General features: G+C 36.3%; 1 protein-coding gene across 1 annotated transcript; it reads right to left on the bottom strand.

The window, feature by feature from the left end:
• Positions 1 to 1,186: 1,186 nt before the first annotated feature.
• Positions 1,187 to 3,936, bottom strand: PTH (parathyroid hormone). The gene is made up of 3 exons (XM_008583637.1): positions 3,890 to 3,936; positions 1,930 to 2,020; positions 1,187 to 1,810 (listed from the first exon to the last, which is right to left on the bottom strand). The coding sequence occupies exons 2-3, from the start codon at positions 2,013 to 2,015 to the stop codon at positions 1,549 to 1,551; spliced, it is 348 nt and encodes a 115-aa protein (XP_008581859.1). The 5' UTR covers positions 2,016 to 2,020; positions 3,890 to 3,936; the 3' UTR covers positions 1,187 to 1,548.
• Between the last annotated feature and the right edge of the window lie 8,749 nt (positions 3,937 to 12,685).

Below are 12,685 nucleotides of genomic sequence, written 5' to 3'. Positions count from 1 at the left end.
ACTCACCCCATTTTAAATAAATGTACATGTGGTTTCTATACTGCACAGCACAGAATATAGAACTTTTCCATCATCACAGAAAGTTCTGCTGGATAGCACTGATCTAAATAGATTGGGACTCTGTATTTTACAATCCTGCAGTATCTTGTACTTTTCTTATGCAGCACTTAGCAAAGTTAATAATGAAAGTTAATAATGTCAGACTTCCTCACTAAATTGTAGGGTACATGAAGACAGGAGCCATGCTTGTTTTGTTTACCATTGTATGTCCAGTGCCTAATATAGTACATGACAAATAATGACCACTAAATAGATGTTTGTCAAATGACAAAAGAATGAATAAAGTTATCTTCTAATAAATACAAAAATCCTGTTGGGCCACATTTCGGTGCATTTCCACCATAAGGTGCCTGTCCATGTGTAAATCCTGTCTTTCAACAGTAGCCATTTTAAAGGCTAAGTTTGCCGCCGCCATTTCATAAGCGCTAATGTACACGTCGCTAGCTGCCTTCTCTTCCGGGGTACAGTGACTTTGCACTTTTTTCCCGCTTGCCCTGTCCTCACCCCTCCCCCCGGATAGCAGTGTGTCAACTCCCTATTGGATAAGGGCTCCCCCGCCCCTAGTACCTTATAAAAATCCCTGTCTGCTGTAATAAACAGAGTTCCGGCTTTGACCGCTCTCCTGGCTCGGTGTTCTTTCTTTGTCCCCGGGGCCGAAGCGCAGAGGGGATCGGGCTTGCGACACTCATCATCCCGCTCAGCCCCATAAGAGGTTGCCGCCGGCTGGTCCGGGGTCTCTTCCAGCCCGGCTTTGTCGGTCTCCGGCAGTGGGAGAACCGACAAATCCTATTCCTTGAAATCTGGGGTCCAGACTAGAAATATGATCAGTGGGTTTACGTAGGGACAAATGCTTTTGTGTTCTAGTTTCAGACCACTTTCTGCCCTTTTTTGCTGAGCATTTCATTTTCTTTCCTGAAATGAAGAGGACAGCAGTATCTAGCTAGTGAGAATTTGGGGACTGTACCTTGCTTGTTTAATATATGGTGGATGATGAATGAAAAGGATGATGTTCAAAATATCAAAATGTGAAACGCAATTTAAAAAAACATTTTGCATTGTTTTATCTAGTCATGATCAATTTAAACATATAGATGTCAGTCATAACCAAAAAGACATGCTTGTAACAAGTGAGAAATATGAGTACTTTATTTATTTAGAATCATAACCATTAAATTTTTATTTTGCATTATAAGGTGAGGGAGAGATTAAAAAGTTTGATTTTAATCTTTTATGAATTATGCAATAACATACTTTAAAAAGAATAAACAATAGAAAATGAATAACTAAAAGATATCTTCAATGAATGAAATTGGAATCAAAATAATCAGTTAAAATTGCAGCAATCATGGCTAGCAATGAATTACATGTAAAGTCTGGTAATATTAGAACTATTGGCACTTGGTAATCTTAACAGAGCTTAGAAAAATTAGCAGCATGTAATATCATTGCCCTATGCTGTCTAGAGCAGTACTCTGACCATATCTGTCTTCATTGGGATTTAGCTTTAATTAATACATTCACATCAGCTTTGTCTGCCTCTCCAAGACTTTTTTGACGGCTGTCAACCAAGATATTGTCCTCCTTTTTTCGGGGCCTCTGGGAACCACCTTCTCTGGCAGGTAGAAGAGCTCCAATGGGAATAAAATTGTGCACATCCTGCAGCTTCTTACGCAGCCATTCCAACCTCTCCATTGAGTTCAGATGTTTGCGCAGGTTGTGCATAAGCTCTATTTCACTCACAGATCTCTTCCTGGGAAGAACAGAAACAGAGAGGGCCATTCTATTAGCTCCTAACTTTCAAATCACAAAGCCAACCTTAAAAATCCAATTCCCATGCCCTCACCGTGCAGAATAGGCTACAGTACTTACTTAATAGGTTTTCCATCCGATTTTGTAAGAAAAGATATTGCAAACATGACAATCATTACTTTAGTCATATCTTTTGCAGACATCATCTTCACTAAAAGGATAAGCAAAATGGAGATATTTAAAAATATTTTTAATATTCCAAACTATATAATAAACTTATAATAGTTTACTTTTATAAGCATCCAACTACTCAGAGAGTATGACAGTAAAAAATTGGTTTTCATGAGTAGCTTTTGGGATCAGCTTCTTTACAAATACATTAGTCTACATTACATATACACATTATATATAATTTAACTTAGGAATTAAATAAATTAGTTTTACTTTCTTAGGTATCTTTTGAGATTTCTTGTGCAAGTTTTGATACATGAATTTTAGACTACAAGAATAATGAAAGAGCTTACTTTTGATGATTTCCTGCCATATTTTATGTTGGTTATGCCTAAATGCTTACAATCTGCTTGAAAAAGGCTAATTCCCTTAATTAGGTAAATTAACACTTTATTTAAGGAAACTTCATCTCAGGCCCTGCAATAATAACCATAAATGCCAAATTAATAGGATCTGATTTAGAGATTTTTACTGAATTAATGCACACTTCTCCTAACATTAAAAAGAATGTGTCAAAGTATTTAAAAATCATCTAATTAATTACTTGTTATATGGATTCTGAGCTTCGGCTTAAATAAAATGCATGTCTGTGTCTCATTTCTTCAACTTATTTTATTAACAATTTTGTTTTAATATAATTTTTAACTCTTTCCTCTTTTGCTCATAAAGTTTTCATATCAGTATAGAATATTCTTGCCTTAATCTGCACTTCAATAATTGCAAAGGCTGTTATTATAGAAGTGCTTTTTCTTAAATCCTCAGTGTTTTACCTTTTAACATCCATGAAGTGGCTATATGCTCCTATTTTAAGAGGAAACTGCATCATTTAAAAGCAGCATAAAAAACACTGTAATCTGCTTCATTTCTGTTCACTAGGCAATATAAAGCTAATGATTAAGCAACAAATGAACATTTTAATTTTTGGTTTATGTTAGAAGCAACTACTGTAAGGTACAGGGGAGGAAGAAGGTTGGTGTCTAATCCTAGATTTGTCACATTCACCTAGTGACCTCAGACTCCTCTTCTTTGCTTCCTTGTTCTTAATAGAGAGATGGGCTTCTTATAAGAATGACATTTTAAAAAGCAGAAAAATGATACTGTAAGGTACAGGGGAGGAAGAAGGTTGGTGTCTAATCCTAGATTTGTCACATTCACCTAGTGACCTCAGACTCCTCTTCTTTGCTTACTTGTTCTTAATAGAGAGATGGGCTTCTTATAAGAATGACATTTTAAAAAGCAGAAAAATGATTGTAAAACACCCTTAAAATTTATGTGCAATTCTCAGTATAGAAAATTAGAAAAGGCTGTTATTTTTGTAAAGGGAATAAATATTCAGTGATTGAACTTTTTTAAAAAAGCTATTTGAAGGTTTATTCAACTTTTGAATATAGATTGAGCTCTCTATGAGCCATAAAATAAACAACATAGGTAAGGATACTCTGCAGGAAAAATGGAATTTTAACTCTATTTAAGAAATTTATACTGATTATTTAAATCAGAATATTCATTCACCATCTATTTTATTTCAAAATTTCAATGGAGATACTAACAAAGCTATTATGCCAAATTTTAATGATTTTTTTCTTGTAGTTTTAGATAAGTTTTAAAAAAAATGTATCACGAAAGTCTTCAACTAAAAAAATAAACAATTTAAGAGTATTTTAGTAGCATAAATTTATTTTGTATTATGGCATTTTAGATTAAACATAACTAAACATAATTCAATACCCCTGAACATCTGACCTTGTACAAACAGCATGATATTTGTAGAAAATTGTACATATAAAATAATTACTCAATTATCAACAATCTCATGGAACTTAAAAGAGAATATTTAAATGTTACTTACCATACAATGTCTTAAGACAAGTTCTTCTTTCTGGTGTATTAGCAGCTGATGCTTTATTAATGTTAAATAAACCTGAGAAACCCAAAGAATGGGACTGCAGACCCTTAAATGTGACTTGTGTATATATAGGTCTTCTGCTCACCAAGAGAAGCTTTTTTATTGTTAGAGATAATATCACTCCCAATAATCTGTCTCTTATCTATAGGATCAAAGCAGTGCATACACACCCCCATTGGGTCAGGCCTCTAAAGTTTTAGATAATTGAGTACTGAAAGAAAAGGAGCATAGGCCTGGAAAAAGGGCTTATGCAAAGACTTTTAACAAATATTGAACTGTACCACCTAGAAAAATTCTGTCTGAATTAATGAATCTGAATTTATATTATAAAAAAAGACTGATTTCAAAGATTTATGGTAAAGTCATCATTTTACTTGAAAGTAAAATCTGAAAATAAATAATATTTGTTATAACCATGCTATTGGTACAATTATTATGAGGATTATAATGAATCATATGTGTTATGTTTTTTATAAGACATTTACAGCCAATCCGTATCACTCTTGGTCATTTTTCAAAAAAAATAGACACAGTGTGTTTCTTAAAGACAGTGTTAAAAATAATTTGAGAAAAATGCTCTTAGTTCATAATTAATTTTAAAGTCTTCAAAAGTGAAATTATTTTTAAATTTATTTAACTTGCATTTTATTTATACATTTAATCTGTAATAATGTTTGATAAGCACTAACTATATGCCAGACTTTACATATATTATCCCACTAAGTCTTCACAGCAATCCTTTAAAATAGGTACTACTATTATCCCCATTTTCACATGAGAAAACTGAGGCTTGGAAAGTGGCGATGGAGTTCAACAAAGGTGTTTATGACTCCAGAACCATGTTAATTCTTACTATCTCAGCTTCCCCCTAGAAACATAGTTCTTTTTTGAACACCAGTCTTCTTCAACTTGCCTATTCCTTTGCAACCTCTTTGCCCAAGGGTTGGGTCTTAATTCTCATATTCCCTAGCTGTCTATTGAGGGTCTGCTCCAAAACTTAAAAGAAGCATGATGCTGCACCTATATGATTTCAAATGTTGCTACAGCCTGGTCCCCACCTATTGAAACCCCTTGAATACCCTTGATATATCTAGAGCTCATTTAGGCAGCTTGCCTCCCAACTAAAGAGCAAGTTCCAGAGTTGGATCAGTTCTCTCAGCTCTGGTCCCATCCAGGCTTCATGTCATCTCCCTTTCCTCCTAATCATTGCTGAGTTTCGACGCTATATCAAGTAAGAGCACGCACAAGTTTGAATAGTAACTATATGGAGTCTAGAATAAGAAATACATGTGAGTCCTGCTCTGGGAAGTTCTCTACATTGGACAAACTTCACTTGGAGTGTTGCTCCAGGTTCCATTTTAGAAATGTTAAGAGACACTGGAACATATCCTGAGGATATGAATCAGTTTGGCGAAAATGTTGAAAAACATGACATATGAGAAGCGGTTGAATAAAACTGGAATAGAAAATCTGGAAAAGAAAAACTTGGAATGACTGTAAAGCTATGTTTAATTATTTACAGGGCTACCATAAGGAGTAAGAAGCATTCTCTGTGGTTTAAGAAGGAAGGACTGGGTTCAATTGCTAAAGATTGCAAGGAGGCAGATTTGGGCTCAACTTGGACATTACAATTATCGAAATAAAGAATCAAGTACCTTCCTTTTTTGTGGGGAAAGCACTGGGCCAGTTATCAAAGCCTGGACCTTCATGCTATCAGCACCATGCTATAATCAGCTGAGCTAACTGGCCAGCCTCAAGTATCTTCTTAGGTAGTGAGTTCCTCTTTACTGGAAGTGTTCAAGTAGAAGCTACATGAGCATTTAGCAGGAGTACTATAGAGATTTATGCATAGTAGGGAGTTGAACTAGATGACCAAGAGGTCCCCTTCAACAGTAAAAATCTGCTGCTTTGATCTTTTTAAAGACCGTGTGATACAACATCTACACATGATGTTTGTGTATCATTTTTCTGTTATACTCTGTTGAGAGAAAGAAGAATTGGAAATACAAATGGTTTTATAAACACATTTCTTATTGTTACTGTAAAGCCATAATTAACATTCTGATTTTGAGTTTTTTTCCACTTCTTTGGATAAGTTTGAGGTAATTGACAGCCTTTCAGGAGTGTTGCAATTAGCACTTCCACTGTCTTCCTCCTATTACCCTTATTTATAGAATAAATTGTCATACTGAAAGCAAGGATATTATTAAAATAGTTTTACAGAAAAATAAGATAACCGATTTAGACGATGATCTTTCATTTAAAAAATGCATTGAATACCTATTACCTGCCTGATATTGTATTCATCACTAGACAATTAAGACATGAATGCTGCCCTCAAATTTAACACATATAGGGCCAGCCCGGTGGCGCACTGGATAGTACGCTGCTTGGGAAGCACGGCGGCGCTCCCGCCTGAGGGTTCAGATCCCACATACAGACCGGTTCCCGCTCACTGGCTGAGCGAGGCGCGGGAGCAACACCGAGGGTTGCGATCCCGTTGCCAGTCCCCGGTCCGGTACGGGGGCAACACTGAGGGTTGCGATCCGTTGCCAGACACGGAAAAAGGCAAAAGAAAAAAAAAAAATTTAACACATATTGTAATATAACGTGGTAGGTGTTATCATAGAGATATGAACAAAGGCTTAAAAAAGCACAGAAGAGGGAATGAGTAAACTTCACTGGAGTTTTACTGAAGCTGTTTTACTGAGAAGCTGCAGCGTCCTCAAGGGTGAATATGAGTTTTCCATCAGAGAAGGTGAGAAAGGAGAGAGGGATCAGCATGTGCAAAGGCGTGGAGGCAATGAAAACTGCATATTGAGTATATGCTAGTGGAAGGAGAGGGGAAACAGGTGATGACTCTGAAGAAGTAAGTTGGGAACAACTGTGGAAGGCTGTTGTGTGTATGCCAACAAGGAGTTTTGTCTTGTCCTCTCTAAACTCTAAACAGGTGTGTGCTAGGACTATTTTTGTGTCCTTCAGGTTTTCCAGAGGACTACTTGACCTTCCCACGAAAAAGAGATACCTGCCAAGATCTGACACATAGTTTATCTGAGTCATCAGGCTCTGGGACAGCAGGCATTAGATAGAGGGAAATCACTTAGGAGTGAGAAGGCTAGGGGCTATGAGGGTTGATGACACAGTAACAGAGAAGAGCTGAGCACAGCTTGTTTTCTTTGAAAAGCTCAGCCTTTCTTAGTGTTCTAAAGTTTTCTGATGCTAAGATCAGACAACCTACTTGGACTCCTCACATTTGGGAAGGATAAAGGGCCACAAGTTGTGCCCCGTTGCCTCATGACAGGTTTAACTTCAGGTTGATACTTTTCCTTCTATTTGCTCAGTAGGAATTAGTATACTGTTGGGGACTTAGCATCAAGAAGCAGCTTTCAGAGCAGGAAAATCCAGCTACAGCTCTCCTAATTCCATGTTTTGTGTACAGATTAGATGGTGCCTATCTTTTTTAAAAACAGATATAATTGGTATACAAAAAATTGCATATATTTTATGAGTACAATTTGATGAGTTTGGACATATGCCAACACCTGTGATACTAATACCACAATCAAGGTAACAGGTAAATCCAACACCTCTCAAAGCTTCCTTTTGTTTTTTATTTATTTATTTATTTTTCTGGAAGAACACTTGATGATCTGCTCTCTTAAAGTTTGAAGTGCACAATATAGTATGATAAGGATTGGATTGGTCGAAACCTCTTGCAGCTTTTATATTTAGCTAGGCGGGAATTTTTCGTGCCTGACACAATCTAGCCAATGCAAGCAAGCCAGCGGTACATAAGCTAATTTTGCGGTTAGCCCTGTAGCCCCTCCCCACCCTGGATTCCCCATAGGGACTTTCCAGCCTAAAAATGGCAGAGCAGCCTAAAATGGCATTGGTTATGCTACTTTGTTTATTCCCCCATTTATTTTAGCAAGCGATTTGTACAGAAGCAGAATGCATATGTTAAGGTCAGTAGGGGTTGGGGCGTCCCTTAACATTTGAACAGGAATATGTACCCTATGTTTATCCCACCATTGTATTTTGGAAGTAGATAACTTGTTTTGATTTTGCAGATAGGACCTTGAGACTTTGGACTTTTGAGTTGAAGCAAGTTAAGACTTTAGGGACGGAATGAATATATTTAGCTGTGAAAAGAACATAAACTTTTGGGGCCAGGGGTGGAATGATAAGGATTGAATTCTGTCTCCCAAATTTTATGTATTAGAAGCTTGATCCCCACTGTGACTGTTAGGAGGGTGGGAAATCCTATTATGGTAATTGAAAGGTTGGGCCTTAAAGAGATTATTGGATTCCGAGGACCATTCCCTGATGAATGGATTAATAATTGTGATCATGAGCATGGTTCTGAGGGTTTTAAAAGGAGAAGATGTGAGAGTCTTTCTCTCTCTGAGAGAGATGATGATTCTCAATTGAACCTACTTCTTTCCCTGCACTTCTTTAAAAGAGAATGAAAGTAGGTTAAATCTCAGGGAACTTTTGAATGAGAAAGACTCAAGGACATTTTCCATTCTTTATCTGGGCCACAGAAAATTCTGCAGAGACATTTGCACTACTAGAAATCTTTTCAATCAAATAAAGATCTAAAGACTTCACCAAGTGACACCCTACGTTTACACTGTGACAAGACAGAGACATTCTCTGCTGTATTTAGAAAGATGATCTCATCCCAGGCATACAGTAACTCACCGTTTTATACAGATACCTTTCTGCTCTACTCTCCCTTTACCTTTAGTAGAATGTTATTATGTAACTTATGATACTACACACCGTTTTATACAGATACCTTTCTGCTCTACTCTCCCTTTACCTTTAGTAGAATGTTATTATGTAACTTATGATACTACAAAAAAAAAAAAGTTTTTCCGCACCCCTTTCCAATGTTCAACTGGAGCCAGTAGGCTGTGTACCCTGATTCCTTTATGTTTCACACAAAAAAAGTTTTTCGCACCCCTTTCCAATGTTCAACTGGAGCCAGTAGGCTGTGTACCCTGATTCCTTTATGTTTTGAAATACTTTCAGTGAGGAAAAATAGTAGGGCAAGGGGTATTGGTTTCCCATTAGTGAAGCTCTAAATCAAATGATATGGGTTCCCATACTCCTAGTTTAGGAATGCCAACGCTGCAATTTAAATTATGGTTTCAACCTAATATGGCAAAGATTTGTTGAACATCTGTAGTCAGCCAGGCAAGAAAAAGTAGCAATTTCCCTGCTCATAATCTTCGTCCTGAATTTTGTTTCCCCATGATTTAAAACAAAACAGAATAAAACACTTATGGTATATTAACTTTTCAGAGTTTTAAATTCCACATATCAAAGTAAAATACTATCCTCTTTCTGCTTTGAGTTGTGAGCTTTCAGATGTAAAATATCATGTGTGAAAGTGCTTTGCATATAATTGGTATTTGAAAAATGCATGTTAAGTCTAAATCTGAAAGGAAAGTATCCCCTGTCCATCCCCTCAGATGGGTCCCTCTCTCCAGGAGTCCCGTGTAATAAACATGGAGAGTATTGAGCATCTTTGCCCAGTCTGCTCTTTGCTTCCCAGATTTGTCAGCCCAGCTCCCTGGAGTGCAAAGAATTCTGAAGCAGTAGGCACTTATAATGCTCATAAAAACCTTCCTGAATTTGCTAAGTGCACAAGGAATTGTAAGACAAACAAAACTGAGCATTTCTTTGTATTGTTGGTAATAAGGTGTGCTCAGTGTGATTGGAGAGTGAACTCTTACTCAAGTTAAACCAACAGTCAGCCCTAGAAGCTGTGTTCTCACATCCACCTAGGAGCACTTTGCAGTGGAAATGCTCAGAACCCGGGTGCAGAAGATATGGGTAAAGCTCATAGCCATATTAGCTGCACAACCCAGGATAAGTCATTTTACATCACAGAACCTTAATTTGTACAGAAAAATAGATATAAACTACTCTTTAGACTTATTGTGAGAATCGTATAGAATAATGCATATGAAAGCACTTTGTTAATTGCATAAATGGTATTGATTAGAATTACAATAATAACAACATTCTTTTCCTGAATCCTGTTAAGGTGATATATTTCCAGTTTGTAGCTTTCTGTGTCTCCCTTGCTGATTGCATGGCATTTCAAACAATGTTACAGAGCTGTTCTAAGGGCTAATCCTAGAATGCTATTGACTTCATCTGTTAACAATGAACAGAATCTTCAGCATGGCCTAACTCAACAAAACTGTCCAGAAGAATGCGCTAATGGGTGCAAAGAGAGGCATGGAAATGAGAGAATGTATTTCCCCTCCAGAAACATTCTCTGAATATATAGGGCACCCATAAAGTATGTAAAAAATACTGTGAAACTTAATTCCAAACATACTCTCCAAGCTGGTTATCTTACGAAATTGACCAAAGAGAAAGTCATAGCAGAAAGTACTAGATTTGGAATCAGAAGACCTGAGTTGAGATCCTGGCATTACTAGGGTTGCCAAATTTAGCAAATAAAAACACGGGGCACCCAGTTAGATATGAATTATTTCTAAACACCTATGCATATGTACACTGAGATAACAGAAAAATATTGCATAGGACACACTTGTACTAAAAATATTTGTTGTTTATCTGAAATAAATTACAAGTATCTAAATTATATGCTTTTTCTTTAAGTATATTTTCCTGATGATATGGCTCTTCTTAACAGTTCTTATTTTGCAGAATTTGCTCTCAAGATTTCTTGCAGTTACAGTTTATATTCCAATTACATTGTGACATACCTTCTCTATACCTTCATATCCAACTTAATTTCATCTTTTTTGGCATTGAGCAATCATTATTGAGACAACACGCTCAACATTATCATGAGCTGGGTTCCTGAACAGGTACTGCTATAAAATGAACACTTCTGAGAACTACTCTTTGAAATTTATTTGTTGAAGCACATAATACCATCTTTCTTGGCATGAACTGCTTTCCCATTCTTCAGGATTACATTTCGTCTCTTGATCAATGACTTTCTAAATTGTTACTCACTGACAAAGAACATTGTCATCAATTTTGATTCTCCTCTTTTTCAACACTGTATATGATGATTTCACTTGTTCCCATGCTGGATGAGTATTTAGGAATATTCATATAAAACAATCAAATTCTTAAAGGGATGAAATCCATTTGAAAAGATAATTGTGGCAAGTGCCATAATAATTGTCCACGTCAAGTTGGAATTCCTTTTCCTGTTCATAAGCGATGCTGTCCCTTTCAAGAACAGCCTTGACACTTAAAAGGATACATTTTTCATTAATTCTTTCTGCATCTTAACAACTGTTTGTTCTTCTTTCAACATGCATTATCTTACTGCTAAAGAGATATTGAAAACCATGATAAAGAATTAAATAGGCTTCATTCAGTGGAGTATTTAAAACATCAGCAAGAATTTTAAGGACCTTTTCTTCAGAATGTGTGGGTTCAATGCCTCAAATAAACTGAGGATTCTCTAACTGCATTTGGTAAAGAGAGTCAGCCAGTTTTTGAAAGTGAGAAAACTGAATAATACAGAATGCCAAGAAATCACAAAAATAATTTAATTGCTCAGTTCGAATAGTCTAGATACTGAAGGTTAGGTAGCCATCTTTCTCCCAATCGGGGTCCTGTGGCCTGCTGTTCATTTAGCAGGGGCTGTGGGTGGAAGCGACTTTACGTGAAAGGAGCTTTGAGCAAGGCAAGAAATGTTTTGTATCTTTACCTTATAGAATCTAACATGGAGTCATGCATCAACTATTCCCTTTAAAAAAAATGTCTAGGATGGGGATCATAACTCCCCATGCCTTAGGTGTGTGTTGTGCATAGTAACTTCTTTCCAAGGAGTACAGCATGAAAAAGGGGGAAAAGAGTAACTTTACAGTGGAGAAAGCTGACAAATGTGACTTCAGCCAGGTGATCCAGGCCAACATCAACAGTGATTAAGCAGTGTTGATAGAGTATATCCTTGATATTATGTGATGAAAACAGCACTTCACTTTTGTGATTTTCCTCTCCAAAACTTATATCCCTGGTTTAATTATGAGAAAAACCTGAAGCAAATTCCAATTGAGGAATTGGAGTATACCTTACCAGTACTCCACAAAACTGTCAAGCCAATCAAAAACAAGGAAAGTCTGAGAAACTGTCCCAGCCAAGAGCAGCCTAAGGAGACATGACAACTAAGCATAACATGGCACTTCGGATGAGATCCTGGAACATAAAAAGGACATTAAATAAAAAGTGAGGAAATTTGAACAAACTATGGTCTTTAATTAATGAAAATATATCAATTTTGGTGCATTAACAAATGCACCATACTAATGTAAGATGTTAATAATAGGAGAAACTATGCGTTAGGAGCGAGATGGGGTTGGATATGTGAAAACTCTACTACCAGATCAAATATTCTGTAACTCTAAAACTCTCCTAAAATGAAGTCTATTAATTTTTTTAAAAATCATGTATATACCGTAGGCAAGCAGAAATAAACTCCCCACCAAAAAAAAAAAAAAAAAAAAAAAAAAGTTTAGTAGTTAAATTGAGAATTGAAGAGGTAACTTGATACAGCAAAATTCAGAGTCAAATAAGACTTTTTTGATCATCATTGGCACTTTCCACAGCACCTTATATTACATATTGTCTTACTTAGTCCTCACAATATCTTTGAGGTAAATATTATTCCTATATTATAAGTGAGAAGCTTAAACTTGGACTTATGAAGTTACTGGCTCAAGTTTACTTGAC

The sequence above is a fragment of the Galeopterus variegatus genome, unplaced genomic scaffold, assembly GCF_000696425.1.
Source record: "Galeopterus variegatus unplaced genomic scaffold, G_variegatus-3.0.2 Scaffold2987, whole genome shotgun sequence".
NCBI classification, from domain to species: domain Eukaryota; kingdom Metazoa; phylum Chordata; class Mammalia; order Dermoptera; family Cynocephalidae; genus Galeopterus; species Galeopterus variegatus.
Note: the sequence above shows the minus strand (reverse complement) of the source record. Positions and strands in the feature narration are given on the sequence as shown.